Genomic DNA, 19,343 nt, shown 5'->3' with positions numbered 1-19,343 from the left:
CAGCCTGAGCTAGAGTGAGACCCTACCTCAAAAACTAAAAATAAGGCCGGGTGTGGTGGCGCTCGCCTTTAATCCCAGCACTTGGGAGGCAGAGGTAGGTGGATCACCGTGAGTTCAAGGCCACCCTGAGACTACATAGGGAATTCCAAGTCAGCCTGAGCTAGAGTGAGACTCTATCTCGAAAAACCAAGAAAAATAAAAAATAAAAATAAAAGGACTGGAGAGATGGATTAGTGGTTTAGGCACACACTGTGGACCCTAAGGACCCAGGTTTGATTCTCCAGGTCCCACATAAGCCAGATGCACATGGTAGCACATGCATCTGTAGGCCCTGATGTGCCCATTCTCATTCTCTCCCTCTCTGTCTCAAATAAGTAAATATATAAAAATAAAATCTTAAAAAAAAAAAAAGATTGAGCTCCAGGTTCAATAAGACCCTGTCTTTAAAAGTAGCAATTAAGATACCAGGTATCACCTTCTGACATCTACACAAATGCACACCTGTGCCCCCCACACACAAACATGCAAACATATGCCCCCCAAAAGTAAATTCATATAAATTCACTTTTTAATATTTTTATTTGTTTGACAGAGGGCGAGGGAGGGAGGGGAGGAGGGAGAGAAAATGGGCATGCCAGGGCCTCTAGCCACTGCAAATGAACTCCAGATGTATGTACCACCTTGTGCATCTGGCTAATGTGGGTCCTAGAGAATCGAACCTGGGTCCTTTGGCTTTGCAGGCAAACACCTTAACCACTAAGCCATCCCTCCAGCCTTAAATTCACTTTTAAAATTTTTTTATTGAGGCAGGTCTCACTCTAGCCCAGACTGGCCTCAAACTCAACAGCAATTCTACCTCTGCCTCCCAAGTGCTAGGATTAAAGGCTTACACCACACACCTGACATAAACATCATTCTTTTTTTCATTTTTTTTAAAAAATTTTTATTTATTTGAGAGCAACAGACAGAGAGAGAAAGAGGCAGATAGCAAGAATGCGTGTGCCAGGGCTTCCAGCCATTGCAAACCAACTCCAGACACATGCGCCCCCTTGTGCATCTGGCTAAAGTGGGAACTGGAGAATCAAGCCTCAAATTGGGGTCCTTAGGCTTCACAGGCAAGCGCTTAACTGCTAAGCCCTCTCTCCAGCCCTAAACTTCATTCTTATTGACTAGTTTGTGTGGATTCTGGGCCAACCTGATGGCAACACTTTGCCAAGAAATTCTCTTGGGAAAATAGTCTCCACAAAGTCCAGTAGATGCTTAAAAAAAAAAAAAAATCCATCTTCTTCCCCTTCTGTGAACACAATGTACCAAAACTCACAATGCACAAAAGCACAATGCTATTACTTTAAAAACTCCCAAGGGGCCTTTATCCTACAAAATTCTTCCATTAAAATGAGTTTACATACAGGCATGGTGGCACACGCCTTTAGTTTCAGCACTTGTGAGGCAGAGGTGGGAGGATCGCTGAGTTCGGGGCCACCCTGAGACTCCACAGTGAATTCCAGGTCAGCCTGAGCTGCAGTGAAACCATATCTTGAAAATCAAAAAGAAATAAAGAAAGTTTACACTACTTTTACTGTGCTAATCAAGTGAAAAGTTGGCAAATCCAAGCTATGTACTTTAGGTCATTTCTACCTGAGGATGTCATTAGCAGCAGTTTCTGGCCCCCTAAGCTTGGCCTTTCATGCCAGGTCAGTTCTATAAAATCCAGTCTGCAAAATGATTCCTGCTAGAAATGATGGAGGTAGTCCACGCAATTTTTTTTTGGGGGGGTGGGGGTTTGAGGTAGCCCAGGCTGACCTGGAATTCACTATATAGTCTCAGGGTGGCCTCAAATTCACAGCAATCCTCCTACCTCTGCCTCCCAAGTGCTAGGACTAAAGGCATGAGCCACCACGACCATGTGCATGCGCTAGCACATGGTGGTTGGGGCAGGAGGAGGGGAGTGTTGCTAGTAAGTTTGCAGAGTACAGCCACTTTCAGGGGACAACTATATTATTTGACCGATGCTTTTAAAAAAATTGCAAAGGAGAATGGGCACGCCATGGCCTCTAGCTGCTACAAACAAACTCCAGACACATGCGCTACTGCACCACCTTGTGCACCTGGTTTTATATGTGGGCACTGGGGAACCAAACCTGGGTCATTTGGCTTTGCGGCAACCATCTCCCAGCCCTGGCAGATACTTCTAATGGGCTGGCCATTCTGATTGTGGAAAGGTGGCTTCTGGGGGACTCAAGGAGAGAGAAGGGATCACTTTGAGAACAAGATGGAAAGAATCATGATGTTGGAACAGTTAGATCTTGCCTTGAGCATCAAGCCAGTAAGAAATCACCAAAAAACAACCAAATTCAACTGAGAGCTTGGTTGTGTGGGCCCCAGACCTCTCATGCATCTTCTGTGCCGTGGAGATAGGCTGTGTTCAAGGTCAAAACATGGGACATTATACTTTCATATTTGCAGATGTCTTGGGGAGGGCAATGGACACAGGTAGGGCAGGAACCTGGTTAACAAGCACAGTGAAAAGGGGCCCCAAGGAGACTCCTGATGGAGATATGCACTCTTGAAAAGCAGGCAAAAGCCTATTATTTTTTAGGACAGTTGGTTTAGACGTCAAGGCGCTTGTCTACGAGGCCTAAGGACCCATGTTTAATTTCTCTCTAGGCCCTGCATAAACCAGACACACAAAGGTGAGGCAAGTGCAAGGTCGCACATGCCCACTAGGCAGCGCAAGCGTCTGCAGTTCAATTGCAGTGGCTGTGGCCCTGGGACAATCCTCCCTCTCAAAAAAACAAATTAACTACAGATGCCTGAAACCAACAAATGTGCTTACTGGCAATGAATTAGGTCATAGCCTCACCCATCCTTAAGTCTCCTTACCCCTAAAAGCTGGAACAGTTCCAGTCTTAGCCCCCAGCAAGCCTAAGGTTTTTGGAATCAGCCTTGAGACACAAGTTTGAGACTGATTCTGGGAGGGAGGAGTGCAACCTCATAGCTATAGCCAGTTTCTAGCCCTCATGAGTTAGATGCATGGGTGAAAACATGAAAAGATATAAATACAGTGCCCCAAAGGCATAGAATTAGTTTTGCTTAGCCTAAGAGGTTGGGGAAAGCAACATGCTGTGGCATCTAAGCCAACTTTTTTATTGTTGTTTTGAGGTATGGTCACTTGAGCCAAGGCTGACCTGGAATCCACTGTAATCTCAAGGTGGCTTTGAAGTCCTACCTCTTTCCTCTACCTCCTACCTCTGCCTCCAGAGTGCTAGGGTTAAAGGCATGCACCACCATGCCCCGCTTCTAAGCCAAATCTCGAATCGCAGTAGGAGTTAACTAGAGAAGAAAAGGCCAGAGGGAGGCTCCTTCAAGAAGGAATGGCATGGGCAAAGGCCCAAAGGCTGGTGTAGGGAACCAGAAGCCATGCACTCTCTCCTGCAGTGGCTGGGATTTGCAGCTTCCTCAAATGAGTTCCAAGAGATATGAAGTCCAATAGGACCCCAGGGACTTGAACAAGAACCCCCAGAACCTGAGATATTTGTGCCCAACAATATTCAGCCTGAAGCAGTTGCTAGGTTCTCAAACATTAAAACTCTAGGGCTGGAGAGATGGCTCTGGGATTAAAGGCACTTGTCTGCAAAATCTGGTTTGGAGAGATTGCTCAATGGTTAAGGCACTTGCCTGCAAAGCCTAATGACCCAGGTTTGATTCTGCAGTACCCACATAAAGCCAGATGCACAAAGTGGCACAGGCACCTGGAGTCCATATGCATTATCTGTGTCTCAAAGAAATTAAAAAAATAAAGCCGGGTATGGTGGCACATGCCTTTAATCCCAGCACTCAGGAGGCAGAGGTAGGAGGATCTCTGTCAATTCAAGGCCACCCCAAGACTACATAGTGAATCTCAGGTCAGCCTGAGCTAGAGTGAGACCCTACCTTGAAAAACCAAACCAAAACAAAATTTTTTTTTTTAAATTCCTCTCAGATGCTGCTAAGGAATGGCTTGTTAACACCAAGACAATGTTCTATTAGAATGTCCCACCCTCTGGGACTAAAACATCTAACCTTGAAGGTGCTCCTCCAGAGAAACAGCATTCTAAACTCAGGCATTGTGGAATATTATATATACACTATCAAGTATGTTTACGGTGGCTTTGAGAAACATGAGGCTGAGGATGGAGCTCAATGGATAGTGCATGCCTAGCATGCAAGAACCCTGAGTTCAGTCCCTAGCACCATATCAACCCCAGTGTGATGGCATCGCCCTGTAATCCCAGCACTTAGAAGGGAGGATCAGAAGCTCAGTCACTCTTAGCTACATAGTGAGTTTGGGACCCGTTTGGGCTACACGAGACCCCGTCTCAAACAAAGTAAGCAAATCACAATCAATAAATTTTTAAAAATATTCATTTGAGTGTATGAGACCCGGACGTGGTGGTACACACCTTTAATCCCAGCACTCGGGAGGCAGAGGTAGGAGGATCATCATGAATTCGAGGCCACCCTGAGACTACAATAGTGAATTCCAGGTCAGTCAGCCTGGGCTAGAATGAAACCCTACCTGGAGGGAAAACAAAAAACAAAAAAACTACAGGAGTCAAGCATCTTGTTCCCTCTAGTACCAAGTAAAGTCCTAATGTTGATCAAGGGCAGAAGAGATTAATTCCTGTCACAAGTTGACCACCGAAACTAATTCAAATACAGACCTCTGCCTACTAGGAGGTAAGACTGCCTCTTATTTAACTCTAGGAGAGGCCAAGTTCACCTTGAAAGAAGAGGCTTAAACTTGCAGGACTTGACCTGGTCAATGCCTGCAGGTTAGAGGACAGGGAGGTCAGGTGCTGCCCATTTGGTATCCATGGGGCAGTACCGAATGCCATACCCTCTTCCTGGCTGGCCTGGGAGGACTCTTCCTTCCCAAGGGGGCTGATTCAGAAACAAGCATACAAACCTGAAGAGGTCTTTCAAGGAGCTTCTGGAAGTTTCTTTGAGCACAAAAGGGGTTTTCTCCCTTCTCTGAAATGTCCTAGGTTCCTTATATGGTGCTTGTAATTGCCTCCACCATCTTCCTAGCAGCTGGATGAAGCCAGTGCCAAGAACACAGCAGGAAGGAGATGGTCCTTGGTGATCACTCTACCGTGTCCCCTGGCCAGGATTTCCCGCTGTGAGATCTTAGACCTGCCTGTACTGGGATGGCTATGTGTCAGGCCAAGTGACAGGGAAATGCCTCTATCTGAACATCTAGGTGAGGCAGCAAAATGAAGGTGCATGGAAAGGCAGTCATGGGTCCTCATACCCAGAAGCTCTCTGCAGCTTTCCATGGAGCTCATGCCTCTTCAGCCGAGGAGCACCTTCCTCTATCACCCTGCAGGCCAGGCCTCCACGTGGCTTCCACAGAGGATGCCTTTTCTGGCGACCACAAAGCAGCACGTATTTGCCATTAGTTTATCTGTACTAATTGCTGTCCTAAATGCCTCGTTCATTACCAGTCAATGCAGAAATGCCAAATGAAGCCCAACTCAGGAAGGACAACAGCTAGAAAGTCAGGGTAGCCCAGAGAAGCACTGCATATCAGGGATATTGGGGCACCTAACCACCTCTGGACCAGGGAAAGAAAGTTTGCTGTTGCCCACATAGCATTAATTCCATTTTCCAGTATTTAGACATGGATAAAGTTTGATCCCTCCATACACTAATCCCCATCAAGTATTTGGGCTCAAAGTCTCTAGAAGGGACTTTTAGGAATGAGCAGTAATGTAGGGCACCTGGTGGCACTTATTGCTAGGTGACCCTGGACAGTTTTATTACTTTCATCTCTGAACTTCAGTTGCCACATCTATAAGATGGAGATAAGAATAACATCCATTTCATAATCATGATTATTTACACTAATGCAAAGAAAACCCTTCAGTATGTGCTCTGTACATGCTAATACCTACCAGATGTTAGCTACTATTACTTACACACCAAGCAAGGATTGAACACTTAACACAGAAAATAGAAGTTTTAGCCACACATATTCTAGTCCTGACACACAAGCCATCCTACCCATTTAGTCCAAAACTCATCATGAGTTTCCTTATTCTTCTTGTTTAACTCAAGACAACTTTCCAACTGGCTTTCATCTACAAAATCAAACAAGATGTAATTTGGGTTGCTCGGGGAGGCAAGACCCTAGAATTTAATCATCAAACTTGACAGACTTGGAGGCGTTCCTATCGATATAGAAGAGTTTGCTTGTGGTGGTGGAGAATCCAAGGCCAGCTCCACGGCTGTATTTCCAGCTCATGGCTCGGTCGTAGTCCTGCTGCAAGTTCTGCTGTAGTGTGTCTGCGGCCTTCTTGCTGAGGGCCATGTTGGGTCTCCCAGTCATGTTGGGGGGGCGGTTGAATGAAGGGGAAAGATGCTTAAAGCCACCCATCAGTTTGAGAAATTTCAGTTTCTGTTCCTCATTTTCAAAACCAGCAGTATCCCACTGACCAAACTGGGTTCCCTGTGTAAAGAAGAAAGAGACTATTATTTCCCTTGTCAAAGCTCTTTCCTTCCCATCAACCCACCAGGGATAATGAAGTCCTAACCAGAGCCCTATGAAGAATAGTTACTCCTATGGTACTGAAGGATATGAGGCTTGCAGCTAACTGTGGAGGACGGGTAAAGATGGATTCTAATTTAGGTCTGGCCCATCATTAGCTTGTACCAAGTACATCACTGCAGAGCTGCCTTTGTGCCTACCCGATGGAGACACCAAGAAAAACCTCACCTCACAACACAAGCACACTTCACCTCCTATCATAACACATCACAACCTTACCTTATGACAATACAACTCGCCTCCTCCTAACATAATATTCTTCACCTCACCTAAACACAGCACACATCACCTTACCGCATTCTCAATACAGCAAACCTCACCCACAACACAGGCACTCGCCAGCAACCACTCACTTATCAGCAGGATGTTTCTGCTGGTGAGAGAGGAGAGGGACAGTGAGAACACCGAGCGCTTTTCTCTGCTCAGAGGCATTGTGCTTTATAGCAGGAAGGAAGGAGACCCCCACACGTGAGGGGTCCTACAGCCAAACCAGAGACTGAGACAGCCAGGAACCAGGGGGGGTCCTAATTTCAGTCAGAGTGCTGTACCCACCACACACACAAATACTTCTTGTGCTAGAAAATACAGGAATCCACTAAGACCCCTTCCATTTCATGAATGTGGAAGAGGCAAGGAACCCAGGTCCCAAGACCATGACCTTAAACTTATGAGCCTTGGATGAAGTCTCACCTACGTGACTAGTCAAGTTACCCAACTTCTCTCAGCTTCAAAGTCCTCAACAGGGAGAGACTTCATCAGCTCATATGGATTCACTGAGGATTAAGTCTGATTGTATACCTGAACCCCAGCATATAATTCTTACCACAATTTAGGCCATTGGTAACTGGCCATACTTATCACACTGTCACACCTGACCGCTGACTTCCACACTGCCTGGGAACTTCTGCCTGTGAGACACATGCTGGCCTACAGTCATTTCTAGGTCTGGGAGAACAATCAGCCAGCCATTACTACAGCTGCTGTGTATAAACTGGTGACACTCTCCCACCTGCATGGTGACCCAAATGCAGTATGACTTCCCAAGCCTACAAATTCTAAAGCACAGGCTACCTGTGATGGTCTCCAACTGGGTCTGAGGAGACCACATCTGAGGGTTGCCTGGTCCTGACCAGCTGGCTCTTCTGAGTGTCTTTCCCTTTCCTTACTTTCTTCCCTTCCATTTTCTCCCCTCCATTCACTCCCAACCTCCTCCCTTCCTTCTTTTCTCTTTAACTATTTTAGTTTTTTAAGACAGGGCTCACTCTACCTCAGGCTGACTTGGAACTCACTCTGTAGCCCAGGCTGACCACACACTCAGAGATTCTCCTGTCTCAGCCTCTCCGGTGCTAGGATTAAAAGTGTGAGCCACCACAACCAACTTCTTTCTTTTTTTAAAGACAAAGTCTCTTACTGACCCAAAAGGACTTTACTGATTGGTTATACTGATTGGTTTAGACTGGTGACCAGCAAACCCTGGGATCCTCTTATATCTGCTCCTCTGGTATTATGGACATGTACCACCATGCCTGGCATTCATGGGTGCTAGGCTCTGAACCCCTGAACCATCTCCCCAGACCTGCCACTTCCTATGCTCCTTACTTAACTGGGTGTCACTCTGCTCAGTGACACAAAAGGAGCAAAGGAAGAAAGGAGACAGAGGAAAGACAAAGTAAAATCCACTTTATACCTTCACCAGACCTGGAAAGCAGCTACATTTTGTAGGGGTGGAAACTGAGGCACAGTAACTGACTCAGGTCTTCAGATTCAAATCCAAGCTGTCTGTACAATGGGAGGCTAAGGACAGAGTAGGCCAGGCAGTCTTCCTTTCCGTCTCTTTCCCTGAATCCAGCCGAAAAACAAGTCCTGTGGCAGTCTCCCAAGCACACTTTGAGGCTGTTTTCTGTTCCACTCATTCCTGTGCCAATACCCTAGAGTGATTCCCTAAGGCCATGGCCAATGGGAGTTCCCAGCTAGTGGCACAGCCCATAGCTAGCTCCCCACCATGGCCCTGGGGCTGGTGGCTCCTATTCAAGCTACACTGTTGCACCTACTCCCACCAGTGGGCTCTTCCTTTTCATTGTCCTGTCTTACAGCTGGCACTTCCACACCCTCAGTGTCTCATTGCCCAATCTGTCTTCCCACAGCTGACATCTCCATACCCTCAGGGTCTTTGGCAAGTGTCACCTCTCTTATCATCTAGTATGGCGGGCCACTACCAACTCTCACTTTTATTCTTTTAAACTAGCACTACTGCTCTCTGGGATGGTCCTTATTGTTAGCGCTGTCCCCTCCATCAAGGCTCCATGCGCCTCTGTGCCTGGTGCCAGCATAGCACAGGGGGAAAGCTGGCCATGGGCTGAGGTATTCAGCTAGGTAACTGAAGGTGTGGAGAGACGGTGCTACCACCAGGCCTGCCAACCTATATGGCTAGCTTCATGGTCTTAATACTATCCCTAACCTGTCCTACCTTCTTGAGCTGGTCTAAATATTTCCCATGAATCCTAAGAAATGGAACCCCCAATTTTGGCCTCCTATGTGATCTTAGCAGCCCACTAAGGGCACTGACCACTGCTATATAGAACTTTGGGGCTAGAGAGATGGTTTAGCAGTTAAGGTGCTTGCCTGTGGAAGCCTAACGACCTACTCTCCAGATCCCACATCAGACAGATGCACAGAAGTGAGGCAAGAGGAAAGTCACACGTGCCCACTAGGTGGCGCAAGCATCTGGCATTTGACTTCAGTGGCTGAGGACCTAGAAGGCTAATTCTCTCTCTTGTTCTCGCTCTAAAACTTGAAAAAAAAAAGAACTTGTAAAGTGTCCTCAGCAATTAATCTGCAGGACACTCCATCATCCATGACAGGAATGACAGGACACAGAGGTTGGGGTAGTGCCTCTCACAGCTCCCCAGCAAGGAAGTAGACACCCTTTCAGAAGAGGCTGGCTCAGGACCAACTCAATTCCTGGCTGGCTGAGCACATTACAGTCAGGACCACACGGTCTACAAACCAAGTGAACTCACCGTCCACTTCCTGGGTTCTGAAGCTTCTGTCTTACCAGACTCCCGATCAATCTCTTCTTGCAAGGCCTTTCGCCTCACCTAGGTAAGCAAAACAAAAGAAAAGGGCAATGAGGCCCACTTGTTTTCTTCTGATCTTAAACCCAGAGCAAGGGTGCCCAGCTTCTCAGTCGGTAGAACGTGAGACTCTTAACACCCAGGACAGAGGTGGAGCTGGGCTACAGGTGGCAGAGGCTGTGTGTGAGCTTGATTCTGCTACAGAGTCCACAGATGGCTCTTGCCAACAGTATGCTTTCAGGGCTCAGTCCCTTGGCCTAACATACACCCACTTCACTTATGGTCTGGGCAGGATTTGTTGAGAATGACTTTCCTAAAACAGAAATACATCCAGGCTGTGAGCTATCCTCTGCTAGAGAGTCCAAAGGTAGCTCTTGCCAAGAGTATGCTTTCGGGGCTCAGTCCTCTGGCCTAACATACACCCACTTCACTTATGGTCTGAGCAGGTTTTGTTGAGAACGGCTTTCCGAACAACAGAAGCTCATCTATTTTTACCAGTAGACATTTTGTAACAGCTCTTTGGGTGGCAAGTTTCCCACACTGCAATGCCAAGGCCCTGTCCTGTGCAGAGGATACACGATGACAATGTTTTCTAGAAAGAAGGCAAAGGCAAGCTTGAATCCCAGCACTGCTGTTAATCAGCTATGTGGTCTTGGGAAATTCACTTAACCTTTCTGAACATGTATCTGCAATAGGTGGTGCCTTTACAAGTGACAGTATATAACCCTATCTGTAGTAGAGCACACAGGTCTGATTCACTCTTGGGTGCTAGAATGGCTCAAGGCCTCTACTAGTACACCAGTACCCACAGTGCATTATGAAAGCTTCCACAGGCCTTATCTTCCTTGCCAAGGACTAAGGTGTAATTCTAGCTCCCCATCCCTCTTCCAATCTGTCAAGGGCTGCAAAGAAAGGGAACCTTTCATATACTTCAAAACAAGCCAGGCGTGGTGGCTTACACCATTAATCCCAGCACTCGGGAGGCAGCGATAGGAGGATCACCATGAGTTCAAGGCCACCCTGAGACTACGTGGTGAGTTCCAGGTCAGCCTGAGCTACAGTGAGACTCTACCTCAAAAAACCAAAAAGCAAACAAACACCAAACAGCACAAAACCAGAAGCCCAGAAACCATGGTTGGGGGAAAGAGAAAACACAGGTCTCTTCCCTCTAAAGAGTGAGATGATGCCAACAGAGAAACAAACATTCGCCAAGACAGAAGTGATACCAAGATTGAGATGGTTTAGTGGTTAAGGCGCTTGTTTGCAAAGCCGAAGGTCAAGGTTCGATTCCCCAGGACCCATGTATCATAGATGAACAAAGTGGGAAGACCAAACAAAAAGAGTGATGCCAAAGAGAGGGAGAGTGCACAGCAATACTCCACTGTTGTAGGTACACACAAATACAAGGGAAAACTCCAGAAGGGCACACAAGAGAGTTAACACTGAAGACCAGAAGATAGCAGGATTTCAGATCTTTTTCCTCCACTGTTTATCATCCCACTTTCAAACACAATGAACTTTCAGTACTAATGGGGAAAACAGAAGGGGAGATTACCGAGGTTACCCTAAATGGTGACAAGCATTTTCAAACTGTATTTTTTAGCAGGCACACAATAACACAAAGCTCCAATGGTTCTGCACTTTGGACTACTTGGGCTGAGGATATGTGACAGGCGTCAAGGGACAGGCCCCTATGTGGTGTATAGCCCCATTACACTGGCCATGGTCCCAGTAAGCAGAGCAGGCCTGCATCATTCAAGGAGGCTGTGAGGCAACTGGAGGCTAGCACTCCATGACAGGCCCTGACAGAAGCTCAGCAGAGCCCCGCCCAATCCCTTCAGCCTTACTATACTGCCCTCTCAAATTCCCCAGTGCCTCAGCAAGGTTAGCACTTCTTCATCTCTCCTGGGTACAATTCCCCAGACTCTCCCACTTCTAAATGCTAGCTCCACCACCCCTTCTCTCCTGGGGTGGAGATGGGAACCATAAGGCAGAACTGTTCAGTTCTCCATCACACTGCTGTGTCTCTAAGACATGTTATCTCACCAATCACTTGGAAGAGCATGACACAAAGGAACTGGCTGCCAGGTATCTGGCTCAGTCTTGCCCATGGACTGACTCCATAGCAGCCTGCAAAGGCCTATGCTGTCACAAGCTCTGTTTCAGATGGGGAGGTGAGGGTCAGCAAGCCGGTGAGGCAGGGTCCAACACCAGGTCTCTGCAGCTCCCCTTCAGTCCTGGTGGACTCTCAGGGCCCAGAATCATAGAAACACTCCCATCTCACAAGATCCTGTTCCACGCAGGACACACCTGCAGGGGATCTGGGTCAAACAGTAGAAGCTAGTCCACAGGACACCTTTGTCCCTCAATGCTCCTGAACTAGCACAAGACACAGCACCACATGGAGTGGGCTGGGCACATGTGCCTGCCCCAGCTACAGAGTCACAGGGAATAGCATTCCTGACACCCTGCAGGGGGCTTCAGGAAAGGTAACAGGTGGTAAGTATGCCTCTGGGTTAATAAGGTGCAGTGAGAGGGCTCTGGGCCTACCTGGTCTATGTAGGTTTCATCCATGTTGCCCTTCTTTTCCAGCACCACCTCCAAGTCTGCATCAGACACCTGTGGAGAGGACAGATGTGACTCAGCTCCAGCAGCCAGCCAGATGAGTTCCTGAGTCCAGGAAAGACCTCAAGGGACAATAGTCCCTAACTCCTGCCACCCAGAAAGCAGCTCAGTCAACAAATTACTGCCCCTCTACCCCATGTCTCCGTACAAATGGCAGCACTAAGCCACCCAACAGACTAAACTAGGACCAGAGAGGTAAAGGGACTACCACCAGATGACTCTGTGGCTTACTGACAGATCAACTAATCCAGGTCTCCCTGACTTGATGTGTAACCTTCCCTACTGTGCTGTCACCTGACCTCCCATGGTAATACCAAGTCAGCAGGAAGACAGGTCAAGGATCCCACTGAAGGCAAGGGAGAACCAGCAAGGCCAGGACACACACAGACATAGCTTTGGAGCCCTGCCAACAAACTGACCACTGGCTCCATTCAACTGTTCTGCAATACCGAGTCCTATTACCCATCTTCTTTCCTGCTCCTCACCCCCAGCCCAGGTCTGCTACACTCAGATCAGATGAACTTTTATTTATTAGTTTATTTATTTTGGTTTTTCAAGGTAGAGTCTCACTCTAGCCCAGGCTGACTTGTAATTCACTATGTAGTCTTGAGGTAGCCTTGAATTCATGGAGACCCTCCTACCTCTGCCTCCCCAGTACTGGGATTAAAGGTGTGCGCCACCATACCTGTTTTTTTTTTTTCAGATGAGCTTTAAATATCTCAATCGAGTCATGTCACCCCAGTCCCTAAACCCAAGAACTCCCTTCTTATACTCTATAAAATCCAGCCTGTTATAGCCTCTGCAAGTCCATCTTGTGATCCCAGAGCCCATGGTCACCCAGCTTCTCCCTCTTGGGCCAGCATGGACTGTCCTCACCCTACTTATTCAAGTTCTCAGGACATCTTCAAATTGTGAGACCTCAGGCCAGATGTGTTCCCTGATCCATCAATAATTCTTGCCTTCTTCCCCCAGAAGTGCTATGCCTGGCCCCGAGGACTGCACATGCTTGCATGTGTGCATGATGACCTAATGTGTGATTATCTGGGCATTGCCTCCTCATACCATCACCTTCTTCTCAGCTTGGAAGGGAAGTGGCATCTGTCTCGGCAGAATGCTCTGGAAGCTACCTGACAGAGGAGACACCTTTCTGGGCTCCTGAGAGAAGGGATACTAGGTTCAGACAGGGGCTGGATCCAAGCCTCTGGGTTCCTGAAGCTCAAGTTTCAGAATAAACACAGCAGTGAGATGGAGCCACATGGACAAAGGCAAAGCCAGGAGAATGCCTGCACAAAAGCACCTGCTACAGGCTCCCAATGAGGAGCAGCCCTGCCATCCTCAGGCCATTCAAAAAAGCAGACACAGGCCAGCACCTCTCTCCTAATGGCCCAATTCTGACAGGCTCAACCCATCTGTGGGCACCAGGCACACACAGCTCCTTCCCCACCAGCTACCCCTCAGTAAGTCCTCATGGTCACCTTGAGAGGCACAGGCAGTTGCTGGTCTAAGGCACCCTGCTGGCTGGCATGGCGTTAGTTAACAAAGCTAAGGCTTGTTCTCAGGGAAGACTGTTATCTCTTGGGCTCCAGTAACATTTGGTTTCTAGGAAAGGATACCCTGGCAAGTCTGAGAAGGGACCCCTCCAAACCAGTAGCCACATTGTCTGTATTTATATGCCAACTCCATTTCTTCCAAGCTGGGTGACTCTGGATAGTCAACTCCCTTACACCTCAGTTTTCGTGCCTGTAAAGTGAATGAACAGAGCAACTTCCTCATCATACTGGCAGAAAAAGGAAATAGGTTAACACATGATAGGAAGGAACACCAGGCACACAATGTGATACCTACATGGTGCTCATGGAGCTCCTGAGATTTAGATGGCAAGAGCACCAAACTCGGATTTAGAACCTGGGTGAGATGGTAAGGACCTGGGTAGGTGATGGCAAAGGACACTTGTACTACTGGCGATACTTTATAAACCCTTGGATCCAATCATACGCCAAGGTGGCTAACCCACATCTTTTTCAGTACGTGTCAATAAAGACACCAGGGTACAGGCAGCTAAAGCTAAGTGCCCATGGCTATGTGCACACATGCAGTCTCCTTAAAACTCCCAAGGAATGGCACATTCCTAAAGACCACTACCTCCTCCTCCTCCAAGGGAACTTCTGCTACTCTGTGCTCTTTCCTCTTCTTCTTTTTCTTTGTTTTCACTGCCAGCTCCTCACCAACTGGCTGTTCTTCCTTTTTCTTGGACTTCCCCTTCTTCTTCCCTGGAGATTTCAGGCTGTCTCCTACTGAGATGTAGTCTAGAACTCCAGCTTCAACCGGCTGCTTCTTCCTTCCTCTCCCGGGGCTAGTCTCTACAGCCCTACTGTGCCTAGAGTGAACCTGGAGGGTGTCGCTCTCCTGGGGGGCCTTCTTCTTCTTTTTCAAGCTGTGCTCTCTGGTGCTGCCTTGCTTGCGTTTCTGCCCCAAGGCCACCTGCCCCTCAGCCTCCTCCTTCTCCACTGAGGCTGCGTACAGAGCATCGCCAGCCTCACACAGCCAGGGGTCCTTGGTAGAGAAGGCTATGGCATCTCGTGTCTTTTTCTCCTTCTTGTGCTTTTTGACTTTCTTGCCAGCTCCGCTCACCTCCTTGCCCTGTTTGGGGTCAGGGGAAGTCTTCAACTTTGAGCTTTGGGAAGCAGCCAGAGATAAGGACTTCCTTTTCTTTTTCTTCTCTCCACTAAGACATTCCAGCTGGTCAAGGACCTGGTTTCTAGCACTGGGTGACTCTGTCAGTCTGGCACATACCAGGGGCTCAGGTTCTGAAAACTCCTTACAAGAGGTATGGTGGTCCTTCTTTTTCTTCTTTTTCTTGCCCAGAGACATCTCGGAGACCTGCCCCTGACCCACATTATCAGAGGGGGATATGGGCCTTGCAGGAGAAATGTCAGAAAAATAATCGTCACTATTTAAGACAGAGTATTGAGTCTCGGGTTCTTTGACCACTGCAATCTTCTTTTTTTTCTTTTTCTTCTCTGGGACCCCTGGGCCCAGGTCTACTTTCTGGGTCTTGGTGATCATTCCTGAAAAAACAAAAAATGCAAATTTATCACCACATCCAGAACCCAGGGTTCAATTTTAACTTCTGCACAGAGCTGTTTCTGTGAGGGTGGTTTAAAAAATCAGGGGGTGGGAAACATTGTTCTGGTTCTTTTGGAGCAAAAGGGAAGCCAATCAAGTAGCAAGGAATTTAAATCCAGGCAGCCCCAAGTTCAAATTCCACTTGCTTCCTCACTTTGAATACATCATTTAACCTCCCTGAGCCTGTTTTCTCTTCTGGATTTCCTCAGGGGGATTAATAAGAATCTACACTAAGCCTGAAGCACTTTTGATTCATTTTCTACCTCTTCCCTTAAACCTCTTAACCTAGTCACTCATTCAGAAGATATTTGCCAAGTACCTACACTGGGCCAGGCACTGTGAGCACGCCTGTGACAAAGCCTGGCTGCCCTAGTGGGAGGGAGGGGGGTTGATTCCCTTTTCTAGACAAAGCAGACAGAAATGCCAAAAGTTCAACCTTCCTTGTTGACTTCCACCAGAGACAAGGATAGTAACAAATTAATCCTTTCTTTGTGTCTGGAAATGAACCCGTTGCATGTCAACTTTTACTATCCTAGATGCCTATTTGAGAGAAGAACCCCAGCTAGGATGCTACACACTTGGGTCCGACTGTAGCTCTGACATTACTCTGGCCATATGCCTTGGCTTCTTGGGGCCTTGGTTTTCCTCCTATCCATACAGAGGCTGAACCAGGGGGCTGTTCAGGATGGAGGCCACCTCTAGTCCTCAAGTCCATTTTGCTTTTACATTTCAAGTTGAGGGTAAGGATGTAGCTAAGTTGGTAAAGTGCTTGCCTACCCTGTGTGAGATTCTGGGTTTGACCCTAGTCACTACAGGTATTATAGCACACCCAGCACTTAGGAGATAGTGACAGAAGGATCAGAAATTCAAGATCATTCTAGTGTATCAAGTTTTAGGGCCAGCCTGGGATACATTAGATGCTGTCTCAAAAACAAAAGACTTCAAATTGACTGCCGGCATCTAAGGAACGCCAATGATGAACAACCACCCTGCTTGCCTAGGCTTTCTTGCACAAATGGGAGGGAGCTCCTCTGTGAAGGGGCGGAAGCCTTCATACCCTTGACTCCACCTAAGCCATTTCCTCACTACACTCTCCAGCTGCTCCCAGGGCTGGAGAACACAGGCAGCTTTAGGGCATCCAGAAACAAAAGAGGTTTGGATTGTGGCAGAGGGTGGAGGTAGTATCTCCAGACTGCAGCCCTCCTTGGCTTCAGCTCACTCTTAGTTTCAAAGAGCCAGGGCAGGCCTGAGCTATAGCTCAAGTTCATTAACATCCTGTTCCACAGACATGTGCGGAGTCTGGGAGTACCTAAACCTACCTATTCCTTCACCTTGTTTGCCTTCTTTCCTGTTGTATTCCCAGAGGCAGCTCAGTGCCTGGCACAGAGCAGGTGCTCCATAATTGCTTACTGAATGAATACTAGAGAATGAGATGAACAAGATAAAACATCAGCCATTAAAAGGCAGCGGGGGGCAGGGGGAGATGGCCCAGTGGTTAAGAACCAGGACCAGGATTCAACTGCCCAGTACACACATAAAGCCAAATGCACAAAGTGGTGCATGCATCCTAAGTTCATTTGTAGTGCTTTAAGCTGCTAGCATGCCCATTCTCTGTGCTTGCAAATAAATAAGACATTTTACTGAAAAAGACAAGTGGGGGTGGGGCTTGGTGGCGCATGCCTTCAATCTCAGCACTTGGGATGCTGAGGTAGGACAAACACCATGAGTGCAAGGCCACCCTGAGACTACACAGTGAACTCCAGGTCAGCCTGACCTAGTGCAAGAACCTTCCTGGGGGGCGAGGGGAGAAAGTGGGAGTGCTTGGAGAGATGGCTCAGTAGTTTAAGGAACTTGCTTGCAAAGCCTGACTACACGAGTTTACTTCCCCAGTGCCCACATAAAGCCAAACGCACAAAGTAACACATTCATCTGGAGCTCATTTGCAGTGACAAGAGGACCTGGCACATCCATTCTCTCCCTCTGTTTGCTTTCAAATAAGTATTTGTACATTTGGAAGAGAAAGAAGCATAATAAGCATGACATTGTGGCACAGATATAGAATCCCAGCATTTGGGAAGGAAGAGGCAAAAGGATCAGTCTACACAGTAAGTTCTAGCCAGACCGTCTCAAAAACAAAAACAAACAACAAGCAAGGACAATGGTTAGGCTCAGGGTAGAAGGTCATACAACTTGCCCTACCAATTGTCAACAAAATTACTAAACAATATAAGGCTTCAAAGAGGGAACGGTTGGGTGACTGAAAGACGTGGGCTGGCTTGCACCGGGGCCTTGAGATAGCCAAGAGTTTTTTACTGTACAAGTAAGGAGATTAGATGGATGGCAATTAAACGGGAACAGAAAAACCCTGAGACTAGATCCCATATAGAACCTTCAAAGAGGTAGGCAGAGGAAGTGGGGTCACAAAGAAGAGGGGATGCAAGCCAGGAGAGGGTGGAATCATGGAAGCCTTGCATGTTACAGTAAGAGGGAGTGGTCAGGAAAGCTGATCACAGTAAGTCAGCTAAACCAACCAGTCCTTGTCTCTCCCATTCAGCACTCTGCAGCATGCTCCTCTTCAGCCCCAGCAACTCCGATTAATTCACTCTCGCAAGGGGGAAAGGAAAACGAACCCTACAGCGTGCATCAACAAAAGCAAATGCTTTCTTCAAAAACAAGTTTGTTTTTGAGACAGGGTCTACGTGTCCCAGGCTGGCCAGGAACTGGAACCTCCCCTCAGCATCATCCCGGGTGCCGGGATTATGGGGGCGGGCCACAATGCTTTCAAATTCGCGCGGGATCCTCCGGAGGAGGGCTGAGTACCCACCTCACAGGCCTTGGAGTCGTTAATACGCGAGTGCAAGGTCTCAGAGTTATCAAAGCTGCAAAACCGGGATTCGAACCCATCCCGCAGGACTACCCCGAGCCCAGGAGAGAGGCCGTTCCCACGTCCCGCGGCGCCCCCGGCTCAGCACAGGCAGAGCCACGCGGGGGTCCCCGACTTCAGAGCCCAGGGCTTCCGGGGGACCATCCGGGGGTGCCGGCGGTCCTCCTTCCTCCTCACCGCGCGCCCCGCCCCAGGCCCGCGCCAGGCCCGGCCCCCCGCCCGCGCCCCGGGCACTCACCCGGTCCACCCGCGGGCCGAGCGTCCCCGCCTCCACGTGAGCGCCCGCTCCGCCGAGACCCGGAAGTCCGCCGCGAGCCTCGGGCCCGCCCCCGCGAGAGCCGTCTCCTTCCGGGTCGCGGCCCGGCGTCCCGCGCGGTTGTCGTGGAGACCGCGGACATGGCGGCGTCCCGGCAGACCTCCAGCCGCAGCGTCGTGCGCGATGAGCCGAGCGGCTCCGCGGACTCGTCGGTCAGCACCCGCACGCTGGTGCTCACCGTGTCGCCGGTGTCCCCCGAGCGGCTCGTGTCGCCGGGGCAGGTCCCCGAGCCACCAGGCAGAAACCTGTGGGAGCAGGTCTGCGAGGGTAGGCGGCCCCGACTGGCCGGGCGGGCGGGGAGGGCGGCGCCGCGTGTTCGAGGCCACTGTGCGCCAGGCGCTGACGTGCGGGTCCCGGGGCCGCCCCGCCTCCGGCCCACCGGGCCCGCAGGCCCCGAGAGGGGAAGCTGAGGCTGTCCCGACCTCACCTAGCGTGGCCTCCAGCCTCTATTCCTGGTCACATCAGCGTGAAAACCAACAGATCAAAGGAGTCGTGTGGTGTGCAGTGCACCACTGGTCTTTATGTCTCATTTGGGACAGAGTCGGGGACCCCATTAAAAATAAAGTGTGGGCGGAGGCGATGGCTCACTTTGCCGAGTGTTTGCAGCAACAAGCATGAAGACCGGACTTGGGATCGTCCAGAATCCTGGTAAAATGCTGGTTGAGATGTGATGTAATGACAGAACTGGGGAGGTGCCCTTGAAGGATCCCTAGTTTCTTTGCTACCTTG

General features: G+C 48.9%; 2 protein-coding genes across 6 annotated transcripts in view; one reads left to right on the top strand and one right to left on the bottom strand.

The window, feature by feature from the left end:
• Positions 1 to 5,775: 5,775 nt before the first annotated feature.
• Knop1 (lysine rich nucleolar protein 1) lies at positions 5,776 to 18,696 on the bottom strand. 5 transcript variants are annotated; one of them, XM_045143034.1, is made up of 5 exons: positions 18,537 to 18,696; positions 14,428 to 15,356; positions 12,214 to 12,282; positions 9,610 to 9,687; positions 5,776 to 6,490 (listed from the first exon to the last, which is right to left on the bottom strand). In XM_045143034.1, the coding sequence occupies exons 1-5, from the start codon at positions 18,694 to 18,696 to the stop codon at positions 6,179 to 6,181; spliced, it is 1,548 nt and encodes a 515-aa protein (XP_044998969.1). In that variant the 3' UTR covers positions 5,776 to 6,178. The 5 variants fall into 5 exon arrangements, with proteins under 5 accessions (XP_044998969.1, XP_044998970.1, XP_044998972.1 ...); XM_045143035.1 differs by having other exon boundaries at positions 14,431 to 15,356; XM_045143037.1 differs by lacking the exon at positions 18,537 to 18,696 and adding an exon at positions 18,239 to 18,333.
• The window catches only part of Iqck (IQ motif containing K), a 233,228-nt gene continuing 232,579 nt past the window's right edge, over positions 18,695 to 19,343 (top strand). The window contains exon 1 of the mRNA XM_045143039.1: positions 18,695 to 18,881. Coding sequence (XP_044998974.1) covers positions 18,695 to 18,881 — 187 coding nt within the window. The remainder of the gene's footprint in view (positions 18,882 to 19,343) is intronic.

The sequence above is a fragment of the Jaculus jaculus genome, chromosome 2 (genome assembly GCF_020740685.1).
Source record: "Jaculus jaculus isolate mJacJac1 chromosome 2, mJacJac1.mat.Y.cur, whole genome shotgun sequence".
NCBI classification, from domain to species: Eukaryota; Metazoa; Chordata; class Mammalia; order Rodentia; family Dipodidae; genus Jaculus; species Jaculus jaculus.
Note: the sequence above shows the minus strand (reverse complement) of the source record. Positions and strands in the feature narration are given on the sequence as shown.